Here is a 19,587-nt window from a genome sequence, read left to right as displayed (position 1 = left end):
AGTTGTGGCAAAATGGCTTCAGGACAACAAAGTCAAGGTATTGGAGTGGCCATCACAAAGCCCTGACTTCAATCATATAGACAATTTGTGGGCAGAACTGAAAAAGCGTGTGCTAGCAAGGATGCCTACAAACCTGACTCAGTTACACCAGCTCTGTCAGGAGGAATGGGCTAAAATTCACCCAACTTATTGTGGGAAGCTTGTAGAAGGCTACCCTAAATGTTTGACCCAAGTTAAACAATTTAAAGGCAATGCTACCAAATACTAATTGAATGTATGTAAACTTCTGACCCACTGGGAATGTGATGAAAGAAATAAAAGCTGAAATCATTTTCTCTACTATTATTCTGACATTTCACATTCTTAAAATAAAGTCCTAACTTACCTAGAACAGGATTAAATGTCAGGAATTGTGAAAAACTGAGTTTAAATGTATTTGGCTAAGGTGTATGTAAACTTCCGACTTCAACTGTGTGTGTCATTATTACTATAATTACAACAATACTGAATGAACAATGAACACTTATTTTAATTTAATAAAATCTATTTAGTCCTCAAATATATAATGAAACCTGCTCAATTTGGTTTAAATAATGCAAAAACAGTGTTGGAGAAGAAAGTAAGAGTGCAATATGTGCCATGTAAAAATGCTAACGTTTAAGTTCCCTGCTCAGAACATGAATATATGAAAGCTGGTTGTTCAAAATTCCCAGTTAAGAAGTTTTAGGTTGTTGTTATTATAGGAATTATGACACGTCGACTATTTCTCTCTATACCATTTGTATTTCATATACCTTTTGACTGTTGGATGTTCTAGTAGGCCCTTTAGTATTGCCAGCCTAATCACAGGAGTTGATAGGCTTGAAGTCATAAACAGCGCTGTGAAGCAAGCATTGCTAAGAGCTGCTGGAAAACTCAGTAAAGTTTGAACCACCACTCAGTCAGACTGTGCTATCAAATCATAGACTTAATTATAATATAATAAACACAGAAATTCAAGCCGTTGGTCATTAATATGGTAAAATCCGGTAACTATCATTTTGAAAACAAAATGTTTATTCTTTCTGTGATATACGAAACCATTCCGTATTTTTATTGAACGGGCGGCAACCCTAAGTCTAAATATTGCTGTTACATTGCACAACCTTCAATGTTATGTCATAATTATGTAAAATTCTGGCAAATCAGTTCGCAACGAGCCAGGCGGCCCAAACTGTTGCATAGACCCTGACTTTGCGTACAATGAACGCAAGAGAAGTGACACAATTTCCCTTGTTAATATTGCCTGCTAACATAAAATAAATTAAACTGCTAGCTAGCAACTTACCTTGGTTTCTTGCTGCACTCGCGTAACAGGTGGTCAGCCTGCCACGCAGTTTTCTCGTGGAATGCAATGTAATCGGCGTCCAAAAATGAAGTTTGTCGATTGTTATGAAAACTTGAAATCGGCCCTAATTAATCGGTCATGCCGACCTCTAGCAAGAACAGCTCAAATAAACAAAGAGAAACAACAGTCCATCATTACTTTAAGACATGAAGGTCAGTCAATCTGGAAAATGTAAACAACTTCGAAAGTTTCTTCAAGTGCAGTCATAAAAACCATCAAGCTCTATGATGAAACCCGCTCTCATGAGGACCGCCACAGAGGATAAGTTCATTAGAGATAACTGCACCTCAGTTTGCAGGCCAAATAAATGCTTCACAGAGTTCAAGTAACAGACACATCTCAACATCAACTGTTCAGAGGAGACTGCGTGAATCAGGTCTTCATGGTCGAATTGCTGCAAAGAAACCACTACTATAGAACACCAATAAGAAGAAGAGGCTTGCTTGGGCCAAGAAACACGAGCAATGAACATTAGACCGGTGGAAATCTGTCCTTTTGGACTGAGTTTAGAGATTTTTGGTACCAACCTCTGTCTTTGTGAGACGCAGAGTAAGTGAACGCATGCGCTCCGCATGTGTCATTCACACTGTGAAGCACAGAGGAGGAGGTGTGGGGGTGCTTTGCTGGTGACACTGTCAGTGATTTATTTAGAATTCAATGCACACTTGACCAGCATGGCTACCACAGCATTCTGCAGCGATAAGCCATCCCATCTGGTTTGCGCTTAGTCCCACTATCATTTGTTTTTCAACAGGACAATGACCCAACACACCTCCAGGCTGTGTCAGGGCTATTTGACCAAGAAGGAGAGTGATGGAGTGCTACCTCTGACCTGGCCTCCACAATCACCCAATCTCAACCCATTTGAGATGGTTTGGGATGAGTTGGACTGCAGAGTGAAGGAAAATCAGCCAACAAGTGCTCAGCATAAGTGGGAACTCCTTCAAGACTGTAGGAAAAGCATTCCAGGTGAAGCTGGTTGAGAGAATGCCAAGAGTGTGCAAAGCTTATCAAGGTGAAAGGTGGCTACTTTTGAAGAATCTCAAATGTAAAGTATATTTTGATTTAACACTTTTTGGTTACTACATGATTCCATGTGTGTTATTTCATAGTTTTGATGTCTTCACATTATTCTACAATGTAGGAAATAGTAAAAATAAAGAAAAACCCTTGAATGAGTCGGTGTGGTCAAACTTCTGGCTGGTATTGTATGCTAAACAAACCATGCAACTCAATGCACAATGACTACTTTGAACGATTTACACAGTACATTTACATTTTACATTTAAGTCATTTAGCAGACGCTCTTATCCAGAGCGACTTACAAATTGGTGCATTCACCTTATGATATCCAGTGGAACAACCACTTTACAATAGTGCATCTAAATCTTTTAAGGGGGGGGGGGGTTAGAAGGATTACTTTATCCTATCCTAGGTATTCCTTAAAGAGGTGGGGTTTCAGGTGTCTCCGGAAGGTGGTGATTGACTCCGCTGACCTGGCGTCGTGAGGGAGTTTGTTCCACCATTGGGGTGCCAGAGCAGTGAACAGTTTTGACTGGGCTGAGCGGGAACTGTACTTCTGCAGTAAAAGCACAATTACTGTATAAAATGTGCAGATACAAAGTTAGCAGAATTAACTGAGGGAGATTTTATTGTAATTCTGTTACCAAACTTTGTACCTGCACAGTTCTTCCTGTAAATGTGTTTTTGTACAATTGTCTGTGGAATTTGTTAAAAATAGTCCTTGTGCATGGAGTTCTATGGTTTGTTAAACTGTCAAATCAATTGTTTTTGTTTGGTGAACATTTTGTAAAGTGAAAAATCTAAGTCTCGGCGTAAATCCGTTACCATGGAATTGCCCACAGGAAAAGAGAGAGACCCAGCTTTTCTCTGTTTAGTTATTGCTGGGCTAGTAGGTTAACAAAAGTTAGTTGAGTTGGGCAGCAAGCTAGATTGTAGTTGAAAGTTGGTAGCTCATCTCTGTAACTAGTTTGAATGTTAATTTGCATGCTGTGGAAATTGACAAGAGATCAGCCTCTCATGCAAACTGTATTAGTTCCTTGCAAGTTTCCATGATTTTATTCAAACGAGACCTTCTCCTCAACAGCTTTATTTGTTTCTCTGTTGTGATCAGAGAAACTCTACATAATCAATTCAGTTTAACAGCAGTGTTTGTTTAAAGAGACCAGACCACTGCTTTGACATTCATCACCATTGTGATTTTAATAATTTTTTATAGATATATTTTTGTTTGTACTTTACCCCTTTTCTCCCAAATTTCGTGATATCCAATTGGTTGTTAGTCTTGTCCCATCGCTGCAACTTCCTTATGGACTCGGGAGAGGCCGAGAGCCATGCGTCCTGTGAAACACGACCCTGCCAAGCCACATTGCTTCTTGACAATGTGTCGGAGGAAACACCGTCCAGCTGGCGACCGAAGTCAGCTTGCAGGCGCCCGGCCCGCCACGCCACAAGGAGTCGCTAGCGCGTGATGGGACAAGGAAATCCCGGCCAGCCAAACCCTCCCCTAACCCGGACGATGCTGGGCAAATTCTGCTCCACCTCATAGGTCTCCTGGTCACGGCCGGCTGTGACGCAGCCTGGGATTTACCCCGGGGCTGTAGTGACGCCTCAAGGGGCTGTAGTGACGCCTTAGACCACTGCGCCACTCGGGTTTTACCTGTAAAACACACTCCCAGCTCACGTACACCAGGATCGAACATCTTCAGGGCGAAGACGGGGTTTTTTGCTGTTTGCTTTTCAGGACTCTAATTAGAGTCTAACCAACTCCTTTAATTTCCCCCTCAAAGCAGTTTTTCATGCGAACACTCATCTCTGTAAGTTTGCACATGTATAGCCTCCTGGCAACAGATGTTTTACTATTCGCCAGAGGGAATGGCGAGAAGGGTAGGTTGCTTCTCGGAAAGTAGCATGTAAGAAAATCGGCCCACCCACTGGGGAGCCAGTCCCAGCCAATCAGAATGAGTTTCCCCCCCCCACAATCAGAAATACTCTTCGGCCCCTGGGCTGGTGTGGTCTGCCTTTGTGAGGCCGGTTGGACGTACTGCCATATTCTGTAAAACGACGTTGGAGGCGGCTTATTGATAAATTAATATTAATTTCTCTGGCAACAGCTTTGGTGGACATTCCTGCAGTCAACATGCCAATTGCATGCTCCCTCAAAACTTGAGAAATCTGTGGCATTGTGTTCTGTGACAAAACTGCAGTGGCCTTTTATTGTCCCCAGAACAAGGTGCACCTGTGTAATGATCATGCTGTTAAATCAGCTTCTTGATATGTCACACCTGTCAGGTGGATGGATTATTTTGGCAATGGAGAAATGTTCACTAACCCGGATGTAAATGCAGGGGTGCACAAAATTTGAGAAGCTTTTTGTGCTTATGGAAAACTTCTGGAATCTTTTTAATTTCAGCTCAAACATGGGAACAACACTTTATGTTGCATTTATATTTTTGTTCAGTATAGATGGCACACAGTTGTTATAGTATGTGAATAAAATGATAGGCTTTGCAGTTTTACCTTGTATGGAGTGGGATATCCGACAGGATCTGACTAATATAGCGATTACGTTATTGAAATCTGAACTTTGACATGATGCGTTAACTACACACACAACTATACACACAATTCTAATTTTTTGAGGTCTTTTTCAGTCTTGGCTCGGCTGAGCTCCCCTTAACTACAGGAACCCAGTCTGCTGTTTGATTCACAAAAACAACAGTCCTGACTAACCTTCATGGCCGCATCACTTCCTGTCTGTTGGGTGTCAGGAGAGCAGAATGACAGGATTCGCTGATAAGGACGCTCACTAGCACACCACTGTCACTTGCGAGCGAGAGAGACTATGGCCTTACTCATAAAAGTATGAAAAAACAGGGATAGGAGTCAGTAGTATCAGCGCTGATCAGTTGTAGCTGGCAGCTGCTAGCTAGTAGCTTCCATGAACCTAATCCTTGAATAAAAAATCTTAGGGGCTCTGATGTTTGACAAACTATGATTTAGATGAAGCGTAATAGATTAGGAAATTAGAAAGATATGCGCGTGGACACACACACACAGTAAAGTCCAATAGGACTCCTAATTAGCTTTCAATACAGGAAGTCCTCAGGGTCTGGGACTATCACTAGGCCACTGAATAGCTGATTTGCAGAGGCAGGTGGTAGAGCCATTCTCCATTCTCTACCTGCTCCATAGCAGTATGTTGTGCTATTCTAGTGGAATGTGACGAGGCGGCGTGTTTTTGTCCCAGTTGGGTGATGCGGTTTAGGCAGAGATTAGGGGAGTGTAACACTTCAGTTTGTCCAGATGCTCTTCTACACAAAAAAGGGTGAGAAGTAAACACATCACTATTTGAGGAATCTCCTGTTTCTCTAGGATTGCTTGGGGCTTTGTTTTGAGGAAGGACCTTGCACTGCATATTTATTTCCTTATCTATTGATTGAGTCAATGATGCCCTGTAGTGTGACTGTTTTTAAAAGGATTTTGATGGAACTGTGATCATGCAATCTTCATTCTGCCAGTCACTCTGTTTAGGAAACATCCTAAATATGCAAGATCATTTATCATAGAGGCCCCATGACGTATTGTACTTGTGTGAGTACAGTACTGATGTGGGACCCCCCCCCCCCCCCCAGCTCATCTACTGTGGGAAAATGGCAGAGGTCCAGAAAGAACATCCCTCTTGTCATGTCCTGTGGAGAGCTTTGGTGTGTGTGCTTCACATTAAGAGTAAACAAACCTTGTTAGAGGCTGGAGGAATGTGGTTTATTAAACTACTGCCTAAGGGTGTGTATCCTCCACCCTGGTCAGTGTTTCTTTAGTCATTACATACATGCCTCATGAACTGGAGCCTCGCAGTTGCTCGTCACTCACATGTTACCAAAATGACACATTATTTACCATTCATTTCCACTGGGCAGAACATAATCTGAAACACAGCCCAATAAATGTATCCAGCAAGCTTGTAGAGTCACAATCTTGATGTAGTAGTTGTGTGCTAGTAAAATGGGACCAAATACTACACTTTTGACTAAATGTAATACTGTGAATTTGAATTTGTCTAAATACTTGTGACCCCTTCAAATGGGGGTACTAGATACATAAAGTGCTTTGATTTCCAAACGGTGAAACAGATACAGCTGTCTTCAGAACATATTCACACCCCTTGACATTTTCCACATTTTGTTGTGTTAGAATTGATCAAATTGAGATTTTGGCCCTGGCCTACACACAATACCCCATAATGTCAAAGCGGAATTATGTTTTTAGCAATGTTTATGAATTAGTAAAAAATGAAAAGCTGAAATGTCTGGAGTCAGTAAGTACTCGACCCCTTTTGTTATGGCAAGCCTAAATAACTTCAAGAGTAAAAATTTGCTTAACAAGTCACATAATTTGCAATAATAGTGTTTAACCTGATTTTTGAATGACTACCGATTTTACCTCACACAGTTACTTGTAAGGTCCCTCAGTCGAGCAGTGAATTTCAAACACAGATTCAAACACCAGGCAGGGCACCTATTGGTATATGGGTAAAAAAAACAAAAAACAGCAGACATTGAATGTCCCTTTTGAGCATGGTGAAGTTATTAATTACACTTTGGATGGTGTATCAATACACCCATTCACTACAAAGATACAGGCTTCCTTCCTAACTCTGTTACCATAGATGAAGAAAACCACTCGGGGATTTCACCATGAGGCCAATTAAACAGTTACGGAGTTTAATGGTTCTGATGGATCAAAAACAGTTGACTCCACAATACTAACCTAATTTATAGAGTGAAAGGGAAACCTGTACGAACTAAAAATATTCCAAAACATGCATCCTGTTTACAACAAAGCACTGTAGTATTGCAACAAATGTGGCAAAGCTCATTGACTTTGGCAGCGATTACAGCTGTTAAAGGTGATTCTAACATGTATTAACTCCAAGGGGTTGTCAATAACTAATCAAGATGAGTTATTTTTCATGAATTGTTAACCAATATAATTTGTTCCACTTTGACAGAGTACTTTGTGTAGATTGTTGTCAAACAAGGACAAATCAATTTTAAACCCACTTTGTAACACAACAAAATGTGGAGAAAGTCAAAGGGTGTGAATATTCTCTGAAAGCACTGTAACAAGCAACCTCTAGTACAATATGTTGGCTTTTAACTAGAGAGATTTTACAAGTCATTTGATTTAGTAAATAGAATTGAGTACCTAATTGAATTGATGGTTGTTTACAAGAGCACAGGCTGAGTTCTCGTAAGCCAGCAGCATGGCTGCTATTGGGTGCCATCTAGTGACAGCAGGCAGTATTTTTGGATGACTTCTCAAGTTTTGCTGGCATTTGAAAATTTAGATTGTGAAAGAACTGGCCCCAAGGCAGATTTCTTGGTCATTATGGAATTGGAATATCCAGTTAGCTATCAGCTGTTTCCTGTCCTTCCTTTACTTGGATAAACGTGGTTTTGTGTGTATGAACAGTGAACACCGTTAGGGTGAGGCTGTATTGTGTAAGTATTGCCTCAGCCTGATACTCCTTATGCTTTATCAGTTAATTTTATCAGCAGATTTTAGGCTCCTTTATTCAACATTGTGATCTAGTCTGTTAGCGTACTTTCATCACATGGTGGCAGTACTTATGTAATCTGAACCAGAACCTCGGCTCCTCAATCGCTCCATGGAAACTAAAGGAATACCTCCCCTCCTAAAATGATTGCGTGAATAATCTATATCGTCACCATATCAAGGGAATAGTGTTCAACGTATTGAAGCGTGTTGTACCTAATATAATTACAGTAGTGCATTTCATTTGACAAAGTATTGATCAAAGGCATTGATGTGTAAGCAAGTCCTTTGTTCATGGGATCACTTAAGTGCTTCCAAAGCATGGAATGGATGAGTTTTCCCACTTGAATTAAGTGGATGGACTAAGGGTCTGTGTTTAGGTAAACGTCTTAACCTCCTGCCACACAGCTACTGATGATAGAGGTTGCAAGACAAAAAAACAAGTGAAAAACATGAAAATATGTTCATTTGGGGTCAGGGTTGGTATAGGCTTTTGAATTCTGAATATATAATTTGAACAGAAAAGTTGAAATGTAATGGCTTATGGTGGACATTTGTGTGACATTTCATGTTGCACTGTGAACAAAGTGTCAAAGCATTTCAACAGAAAGAAAGCTGACATTTAAGGGTATTTTCTAAAGGTTTCTCATGCCAAATGTGGGCATAGCTGGCTAATGACCACGATCAAGTGGTCCGACGTCCCAGGGTGGCATGTTCATCAGCTTCCCACAGTCTCAGGGGACATTAGTGGGCAGCCATATTGCATGGGTGGAGAGATGATTGGCCCACACACTGTATTATCAGAGACTTGCTTTAATTAGACATACCAAGTAGGTTACTAAATAAACATAGAATAGTGTGAACAATCTGTTTAACTTTGTGCCTTGAAGCCCCCCCCCCCCCCCCTCACCAGATAGCATATGAACGCACCATGGTGAAAATGTTTAGAATTACAGGAAATTAGCTGTAAAACTGCAATGTTTTTTTTACATGTGTATAATAGCCTGAGATTTAGCTATAAAACTGCACATCTTTCTCTCTGCTCCATGGCAATACGTGTAGAATTGCAGGAAATTTGCTTTATAACGGCAGCATTTTGTCTTTGCTCCAATTGCAAAATGTGTAAAATTGTAGGATGTTAACTGTCACAATGTGCAGTAGGCCACTGCAAGTTCTTATCCCTGTGATTTTCAGGAAGATGCATCTCCAACATCGGTGTTATCTAACAGCTTGTTCTGTTAAAGGAAAACCGAGATTGTCATTTTTAAGCTTGTTCAGATCAGAGGAACTTGTGGATACCACTTTTATGTCTCGGCGTGCAGTAAGGGAAAAGGGGATACCTTAGTCAGTTGTACAACTGAATGCCTTCAACTGAAATGTTTCTTCCGCATTTAACTCAACACCTCTGAATTAGAGAGGTGGCCTTAATCGACATCCACGTCTTCGTCTGTATCACAACTAAAGTAGCCCAAAAAAATCTTAAAATAAGGCACATTAGTCCGCTTTACAATGGGTGTTGAGCCTAACTGGCATACATATGCAGCAAGTTTGGGGGAGAGAATTTTCACCATTTAAAAATTGACCTTTTTATAATAAAAGCATTATGTATTAATCGATTTTTGCGGTCACTTTTGTTCCATTAGAAAACACCATACTCAATCTTTCTTATAGCCTACTATCGTGTGCGCATTGCTGCGCTTATAATGTGAAGAAATAAACTTAGGATATCAACATTTTAAGCTAAACGTTTTGATCTGTTGCGGCAGCCTCATAGCTTATTTTGATGCTAGTGGTTGTAATAATTTGGAATCTATTGCATCACACAACTGTCCCAGACTATGTTTTGGAATATTTATTTCTCGCACATAATAGAATAGGTGATTTATTTATTTATTTTCCTATGGGGGATAGTAGATTGACCTAAGCTAGTGCTTTTGCTGTTCGTTTAGGCCGATTCATTTTGTTGGCTGACGAATGGTAAATGTGGACAGTTCTTCCAATATGCTCCTCAGAATTGGATAAGGACGCGCACAGTTGTCCTCACTTGTCTGTCTTCACGTGTCTGTCTTCACTTGTAGCCTGTGAGAAATACCCGATCACATGACAGAACCATGTGAGTGAGCGGTGCTTCGGCACACAGCGGGGAGAAGGGAATTATAACGGCCACTGGCCACAAAATGCATGATTTTATTAGGGGGATTATGGCCACACAAAGGGGATGCAGCCGGGAAATTGTAAGTGAGAGACTGAAGTGTGTACAGCCTGCGCAAAAAAACAAAGCAGAGCTCATGCCTTTAATGTTGCCCATGAGTGGAAGTTAAGCAAGTGAGCAAGCATTTTAGTCAAGTAGTCTAGGACATAAAAAAAACAATTGTGTACTGTATGACAGAGTGATACTGTTTCGTCAACATGAAAGGGAGGATGGCATTGGTGTTTTTCTACTTGCACGAACGCGCGCAGACGCAATATGCTTTGTGGACTTTGCTGGACAGTGGTTGCTATCTGGTTTTGTGATACATCAAAGGTGTGGTTTAATTTATTATGCCACTGTCTTGGCCTTTTAAGAATATAGATCACGGTCGCAAGGCATGTAAATTAACAGGTTATAGAGCAAGCAACGCAGTTATCACAACCCAGGTTGTAATATGGCTTAAAACAAAATTAGGGTGGGGGGGGTGGGGGGGTGATTGGCTTCCACAGTGATTTTACCCACGTACCGCTACTGACTGTCAGCAACGGATGTGGCTGAAATAGGTGAATTCACTCATTTGAAGGGGTGTCCACATACTTTTGGGTATATATAGTGTTTAATGTGGCAGATATAATCGTGACATTTATAGGGCAATAACAGGTACATTGCTCATTAGAAGATAGCAGACTAGGCCTCCCGAGTGGTGCAGTGGTCTAAGACACTGCATCGTAGTGCTTGAGGCATCACTACTGACCCGGGTTTGTTCCCAGGCTGTGTCACAACCGGCCGTGACCGGGAGTCCCGTAGGGCGTCGCACAATTGGTCCAGCTTCGTCCGGGTTAAGGGAGGGTTTTGCCGGGGGGGCTGTACTTGGTTCATCGCACTCTAGCGACTCCTTGTGGCGGGCCGGGCACCTGCAAGCTGACTTCGGTCGTCAGTTGAACAGTGTTTCCTCCAACACATTGATGCAGCTGGCTTCCGGGTTAAGCTGGCGGGTGTTAAGGTCATGTTTCGGAGGACGCATGACTCGATCTTCACCTCTCCCGAGTCCATTGGGGAGTTGTAGCAAGGAGACAAGATTGTCATTGGGGAGAAAAAGGGGGTTAAAAAAATGTAAATGTATAAAAAAAAAAAAAAAGGTTGCAGGTCTGCTAAGTACTAAACCTTACTGTATTGAAAGGTTACTTTCTCTTGTACACTATAGACTTTTAAGAAATCCCAAGTAGCCTACTGGGTATCTGGAATACTGTAAGTATGTGAAATGTAGCAGAGGGCCAGCTAGATAAGACATGAGAACGGGTTGACGAGATGGTGTAGTGCTGGGAGCCTGGTAATAATGGGTTCCAGGTTGAGTCTGGAGGGAACCAACTCTGCTTTCTCTCTCAACTCTTACAGTTCTCTCTAGGCTGTGGGGTTCAACACGCTCTGTTACTCAATGTGACTCTACACCAGAACATAGTTAGGGTTTCTTGTGCAATTTCTTTGGGGTTTAGAACAATAGTTTGTTGTTTTAAAGGCCCAGTGCAGTCAAAAACGTGTCTTGCCCAGTGCAGTCCACACTATGTATTGTAGTTGGAATAATTGTTTCTGTGATGATAATGCCTTTTTAGTGTACCAGCTGTTTGAAAAGACCCCCTGAAATGTCTGCCTGTTTAGGTGGGATGGAGTTTTGGCCAGCCTGTTTAATTAGTTATTAGACCAATAAGAAAGAGTTCCAAACCTCTCTGCCAATAACGGCTAGTTTTCACTCAGACCACTCCGACAGTCCTAGCAACTTTTTGCAGGAGAAATTGCTCTCTGCTTAGAAGCTATTTTTGATTCTGTTACATTTTAATTGAAAACAATCACTTAATTGTTAGACAGAAATGATTTGATATTGAGAAACTGCTGCATTGGGCCTGTAAGTCGCCTCGCTCACACTCAAGCTCACGCACTCTCACAACATGCACACACACGCCAATTAAGCCTGAACTTGTACAGTTGTGTTGGTAGTGGTGTAAAGTACTTAAGTAACAATTATTTAAGAACTAAAGTAGTTTTTTGTGGTACCTTTACTATTTATATTTTTGACTACTTTTACTCCACTACATTCCTAAAGAAAATAATGTACCTTTTTTTTACTCCCTACATTTTCCCTGACGCCCAGAGGTACTTGTTACATTTTGAATGCTTAGCAGGACAGAAAATTGTTAAATTCACACACTTATCAAGAGAACATCCCTGGTCATCCCTACTGCCTCTGATCTGGGGTATTCACTAAACACAAATGCTTTGTTTGTAAATTTGTCTGTTTGTAAGTGTTGGAGTGTGCCCCTGGCTATATGTTAAAAAAATGCAAAAAAATAAAAGAACATTGTGCCGTCTGGTTTGTTTAAGATAAGGATTTTTTTTATTTATTATTCATAGTTTTCATACTTAACTATATTTTAGCAATTACATTTACTTTTGATACTTAAGTATATATAAAACCAAATACATTTAGACTTTTACTGAAGTAGTATTTTACTGGGTGACTTCCACTTTTACGTGAGTCATTTTCTGGATCTTTCCCTGAGCCTTTTACATAGCCTAGTTACCTAGTTCTGTTTTAAAAAGAACATCACTCCTTTATCTGGAAAGGTATTCAGCCTCTTTTTGTATTTTACTTAGCTATCTTTTTATTTTGTTTTCAAGCATAGGTTTACAGTACAGTAATTTATCATAGTGTGTGGAGACAGCATTATCAGCATCATTATTATTGTCTACCCATTCCCCAAATACCTTGAGTCAGTGTGTGTGATCTCTGACAGTAGCGGGGTCTGTGTCGCTGCATGTCCAGCCACCGTACCCTTTCCCAACCACTGGAGTGTCAGTACTACATGTCTGTGCTATGTGTAGTCAATCAGTATTATGGTATTGGTGAAGTAAGTATGGTGGCTATCAGCCTCTCTAAACAGCATGGATTGCTGTGTTCAGTAGGCCCAAGCCAGCTCTGCTTTCCAAGATAAGAGGACGAGGCCTTGCCATAAAATATTTAGTTAGTGCTGGAAAAAGTCTAGACATCCAGTGAAGGAACTACAAACATTACCTTGTGAAGACACAGGAAGAGCGGTGGACAGGAGTTTGGGAGAGGCTCTCTGTCGCCCTGAAAGACAATATAAAATAGGCTTGTCAGTTATTGACTTTGACTAGAGTGGATGACTGCCTGACGTTCTCTCAGATTGTCCTCATGTTCTAACCTCTATAGTAGGAGAATGACATACTCGTCTGTGCTTAGGTCTCTGGATCGGTTGGTTTACGCTGTCTGGATGGATGGCTTATTTATCTTTATGCTGAGATACTGTACCTGACTAGCTGTAGTATAGAGCAGACTGACGCTGTAATATAGACCAGGTTGTCTCTATACTGTAACCGAGAGGGTCATTCTTGAGGGTGGTCTGGTCTGCAAGGGGTGACATGGGGAACCTGTCATTTGGTACTGGAGCATACAAGACGCTGTCTCTTTTAACCCTTTAAAGAGTTAGCTGGTATGAGATCTGGCACTAGCGCGTCCAATAGTGTCTGTTCCAACTCCTGTGGAGTTAGCTGGGATGTATCTGCCTAACTGGATCATGACTGGCTATTTTATGCAGTATAAACTTTCTTATTGCTTTTTTTTTGGCATGAACATTTTGTGCTCGTGTGTGTGTGGACGTTGTTCAGAAAAATAAGTGGCAGTTATTGGGCGTGTGCTGTCTGTGTCCTGCACGGCTCTATCGAAACTGGTTGATATTACTACATGTGCTGTAAAAGAAAGAGTTGTTTGACACGAGGCAGAACAACATCAAGTGGACAACCCACTGCCTATAGTTTCAGTTGGTTGGTTGGTTGGTTTTCTTGCATGTATCTGCTTCTGCAATGCAGGCCACAAAGTCACAGCAGCTTTGCAACTAGCCAATGTGGTGACTGGCTGCTTTAGCCTAATTGTGTGTCGCCTGGTAGATTTCTGGCTGGTGGATGGCGGGTCATGGCTTCTGGCCTGCTTTTATCATAAAACAGGACATTTTTGCCCTTTTTTTTCAACATTGGGGCTTTCTGTTAGTCAGACATGGGTTCAAATGCTACTTGAAATACTTGAGTGTTGGATTTAGCCTGCTTGGAGTGCCAAGCACTTTTGGGACTATTCTATTGGTTACATTGCAAGAGGCAAGACCAATCAAGTACAGCTAATATATCTTTTATGATTTTAAATCGTATTTGAACCTAGGTCTGGTTAAAAAGGACAAGAGACTAACCAGACATGATTTATTACATATAAAGTGTCACACTGTAGCCCCTGACCATCAGAATTGTCCTTGTATTCTTGAACAGTTCAGACAACTGTATATTTATGTAAAAGCTGTGTGATGTAGTTTTCTGTGGCAATCAAATAGAGAGGCAGAAATGAGAACCAGCTAATTGACTTGCTAAGTATTAAAGAGTAGGGTTCCCCAATTACATTCAGCCGCGGGCCAGTAGTATTTGACAAAAACAGAATTTCCAACCTTAATTACATTAGGATACGATCACATATGCCTCCATTTATGCATGGGAATACTTTGGAACATTTTCTAAATTCAAATCACTTTCAGCTGATTTCTTAGTGATTTTTAGACTTATGTCCAACAATTTTGTTTACACAAATTTTGCTCATACAAATTTGGGGGCCAAATAAAATCACCGGGCCTCCTATTGGGGAACCCTGTTATAGAGGGTCTTATCCTGGTTGATGTGGCTTTAACGAGGCAAGGATGATGTTATTGAAGTAATGATATTGAAACATGATCTACCTGATTATTTCAGGATTTCTGTTATGAATATTTATTCAGCCCTTGGAAGATACATTTACCATAACTGGATGAGTCATTTCTTAATACATTCAAAACCAACATGCAGTTCACAAAATCAAACGGTCTTGCTGTCTCTCCTAAGGAGATTTGAAAGTATTCAGTGCTGCTCTGACTTCAAAGGTCTGTGAACTGACCTAACGGAGCACAATGTTCCATTCCCTTATATCATGCTGTCTCCAGAGTTGACAACCTAAACTACAGTCTGGAAATAGTGCAGCTCCTGCTCAGGCCCTCCATTCAAACCGTTGGATCCAGTCCATCCTCTTTCATATTGTCACCATCTGAGTGTGCTGTAGATCTTGTGAAGAGCAGGGACGAAGTAGCAGGGTCCTTTTGCTCAGAGGAAGGGCTAGTAAATGGTTTTCCTGAAACCGCCTGGCAGAATAGTGCTCCAGGGTTACTAATGGCAGCTGGTTTCACAGAACTGTTTTCAGAGTGAGATGAAGTGCTCTTGGAAGAGACTGAAATGAATTGGGAAGAGGTGGCCGGCCACTAAGGTCAAGCTGTTGCTTTAGACATTTTCCTCTGATGCAAAATTGCTTTTGGACAACATTATAAAAACATCCAGATTTTTTTTTTCACGTTTTACATAACTCTAGGTCAATTTTAAGATTGCCAGGATTAGATGTGTTAAAGTTAGTGTGTCACTTTAACACCTTGTTTATACCAAAGTCTCGATAAATACATTTCTTCTCTTCTGTCAACAGATCCACCATGTGCTGAAAGTTGACAACCTGGTACACCCACTAGCCTTTGCCAGATGTGTGTGTCTTAGGGAGGAATGGCCTCCCTACCTCTGCCCGGCTCAGCCTAGGTACAGGTACCGGGTCAGCTCCCAGAAGACCTCGGTGTATGCCTGTCTGACCGGGGCCCTGCTGGAGGCCACCGCCGCCATCGGGGCCCGCAGTGCTCTGCCCAGAGTCACTGTGTGCTCCACTGGCCACGCCATGCTCAAAGGTAAGAGTTATAAAGGGCGCAGTGCTCTAAGGTACGGCATCTCAGTGCTAGAGGCGTCACTACAGACCCTGGTTCGATTCCAGGCTGTATCACAACCGGCCGTGATTGGGAGTCCCATAGGGCGGCACACAATTGGCCCAGCATCGTTAGGATTTGGCCGGGGTAGGCCTTCATTGTAAATAAGAATTGGTTCTTCACTGACTTGCCTAGTTAAATCAAATGATTTGTCACGCGCGCCGAATACAGCAGGTGTAGACCTTATCGTGAAATGCTTACTTACAAGCCCCTAACCAACAATGCAGTTCAAGAAATATAGTTAAGAAAATATTTACTAAATAAACTAAAGTACAGAGTCCATGTGCGGTTGTACAACAGAGTTTGTTGATGTGAACACCAAGTAACTTTGAAACTCTCGAACAGCTCTACTACATCCCCGTCGATGTTAATGGGGGCCTGTTCAGCCCTCCTTTTCTTGTAGTCCACGATCATTTCCTTTGTCCTGCTCACATTGAGGGAGAGGTTGTTGTCCTGGCACCAGACTGCCAGTTCTCTGACCACCTCCCTATAGGCTGTCTCATTGTTGTCGGTGATCAGGCCTACCACTGTTGTCATCAGAGAACTTTAATGATGCTGTTGTAGTGCTTGGCCATGCAGTTGTGGGTGAACGGGGAGTACAGGAGGGGACTAAGCACACAGCTCTGAGGGGCATTGGTGTTGAGGATGTAAGCGAATAAAAGTTACTCCAAAATGACACACTAAATTATTTAGCTTTCATTCTTTTGGGCAATAAATAATTTTATTACATTTAAAACTACAATTAACTGCAAATGCATCCAACAAGTGTGGAGAGTCACAAGCTTGATATAGTTGAATACTACATTTGACTACATTTATTTATACAAATCTTTAGGGGTGTCAATTGTGACCACCTCCCTTATTGAGAAAATAAATCAACTTGTTAAAAAAAAGCCTCGTTATTTTTTTTATTTGATTGTACTTTTGTTTTTACTTTTAGTTTATTTAGTAAATATTTTTCTTAACCCTTATTTTTCTTAACTACGTTGGTTAAGGGCTTCTAAGTAAGCATTTCACGGTAAGGTCTAAACCTGTTGTATTCAGGTCATGTGACAAATAACATTAGATTTGAAATCTAATTTACCTGTTGTAGTCAATTATGACACTATAATTAATGTTTCTGACTCATATCGATGACACACAGAACCAACTTTTCTGGTGTTAAAACGGCCTAAGCGGCAATTGACCCTTAAAATTTGTGTACAGTAGGCCTAATTGTCTCACTGGAAAATACAACTATATCCCAGAGTTAGGTATTCAGAAGACTGAGGCAGGTTTTCCTTCAACTTTTTACCTGGGCTTTTCTCCCTCATATTTATTTTTATTCTAACAAATTCCCCAGTCCCTGTTTCACTCTATGATGAGTTGTAATCGATTTGAAGTTTGACTTTTAGGCCAAAAACTTTATTTATTTGCCATTTTGTCTTGTAGTATTGTTCAAGAGCCTTGTTGCAAACAGAATTAATGATTTGGAATGTTTTTTTTTTAACACAGGCTTCCTTTTCACTTTGTCATACAATGAATTCAGTGGCTGTTCTAAATTATCTTAAACCTTGTAGTGATGTCCCTGAGCAGTTTCCATTTTTTTTACCCAGCTCAGTGGCCTCGAGGCCAGATATTTGCGGTGTTTGGGTGAAATTTTTCAATTTAAACTATTTAACTAGGCAAGTCAGTTAACCTCTTAAGGATCAGACCCTTTAAAAAAAAATCACCTAAAATTGCATACCCTAATCTAACTGCCTGTAGCTCAGGACCGGAAGCAAGGATATGCATATTCTTGATAACATTTGAATGGAAACACTTTAAAGTTTATGGAAATATGAAATGAATGTAGGAAAAAAATAACACATTATATATGGTAAAAGATAATCCATCTTTGAAATGCAGGAGAAAGGCCACAATGTATTATTCCAGTTTAAGTGCAGTTTAGATGTTGGCCACTAGATGGCAGCAGTGCATGTGCCAAGTTTTAAACTGATCCAATGAACCATTGTATTTCTGTTGAATCAAGTCTGGCCAAATGTGCCAAATTGGTTTATTAATACATTTTCAAGTTCATAACTGTGCACTCTCCTCAACAATAGCATGGTATTATTTCACTGTAATAGTTACTGTAAATTGGACAGTGCAGTTAGCTTAAATTCTTGTTAATCTTTCTGCCCATATCAGATATTTCTATGTCCTGGGATATGTTCTTGTTACTTACAACCTCATGCTAATCACATTAGCGCACGTTAGCTCAACAGTCCCGCAGGGGGGACAATGACGGCCAAACCCAGGCGATGCTGGGCCAATTGTGCGCCGCCCTATGGGACTCCCAATTACGGCCGGTTGTGATACCATCAGGATTCAAACCAGGGTGTCTAGTGACGCCTCTAGCACTGAGATGTAGTGCCTTAGACCACTGTGCCACTCGGGAGCCCAAGTGGGAACCCACCACCCATAGATTAATTACCATACTGGACTATACTAAAAGGGATATTCAGTGTTTGCGAATTATTTTTTAATCTCTGCTGATCTACGCCTGTCTAAAAATGTATTCTAGACATGCTTTTTAAAGCTCATTGGTGTGTCTGAGGTTCAATCATTGTTTGACATTCATTGGTCCAAAGGGACCTTACAGAGACAGGGAAAGTTATTCTTAAATCACAGGAACTACTACTTTTGCAAACAGATGTGTAGATCAATGGAGAATGAATCACAATTGAATCTTTTTTTAGATTGAAATTTAAGGCAGCAGAATGTGAACTGTGCAAGGGTAGACTTTCAGTAGGTACTATAAATGTGGGATGCTGAGGGCACTGAAGTTTGATGTCTGAACTACGGAGTTTAAGACGTGTTATGAAAGACAGTGGTGTTCAGCTTTCTCACCATGTTTAATATTACCTTGACATTGGAGTTAACATTTTTAGTTGACTGTGTTCATCTGTCTCTCAGAGCGTCAGCTGTGCAGCACGTCGGTGTCGAGCGCCCTTCCGCCCAACGTGATGGACATCAGCAAGGAGCTGGCCGAGCTGTGCCACCTGATCCAGTTCCCCGAGGAGATTGCTCGGATCCTGACGGAGCAGGAGCGGCAGCTTTACCGACGCATCTTACCCCTGGACTACCTCTGCTTTCTCACTAGGGACCTGGGCATCCCCGACTGTAGCAAGCACCTGCACCCCAGCCTCGAGGCCTCGCTGTCGGACCCGGCCTTGCCCACGCAGACCCAGAGAAACTCTGTGGAGGACCTGGTCACACGATTCAATGAGGTGAACTATTTTAGAGGATATGCTAATGTTGCTATGCTTTGAGTGGTCAATAACAATCCTTGTCCTAAATATCTAATAGATGGGATTCAAATAATGAAGGTCTTGATGGTTAATGAAGTTGGGTCATGTGTGTTAGTGATGGACTAGAACAAAAGCCTGCGCATATTGTTGCTCTCTGGGACCAGGATTGGTGATCACTTTTGTACTAGATTATCAAAGTTTTCACTTGACAGTAATGTGAAGTAGAATTGACCACCTCGTGGTATAGTGTATCTTATTCTGACAGTTTTACTCATACTT

At 41.2% G+C, this 19,587-nt stretch overlaps 1 protein-coding gene across 1 annotated transcript in view; it reads left to right on the top strand.

Annotated features, from left to right (window-relative positions):
• The window catches only part of LOC120029866 (1-phosphatidylinositol 4,5-bisphosphate phosphodiesterase epsilon-1-like), a 90,400-nt gene that overhangs the window by 22,797 nt on the left and 48,016 nt on the right, over positions 1–19,587 (top strand). The window contains exons 4-5 of the mRNA XM_038975174.1: positions 15,712–15,961; positions 18,974–19,287. Of these exons, the coding sequence (XP_038831102.1) occupies positions 15,712–15,961; positions 18,974–19,287 (564 nt within the window). The remainder of the gene's footprint in view (positions 1–15,711; positions 15,962–18,973; positions 19,288–19,587) is intronic.

Source organism: Salvelinus namaycush, chromosome 35 (genome assembly GCF_016432855.1).
Source record: "Salvelinus namaycush isolate Seneca chromosome 35, SaNama_1.0, whole genome shotgun sequence".
Taxonomy (NCBI): Eukaryota; Metazoa; Chordata; class Actinopteri; order Salmoniformes; family Salmonidae; genus Salvelinus; species Salvelinus namaycush.
This window is presented reverse-complemented; position numbering and strand designations above follow the sequence as displayed.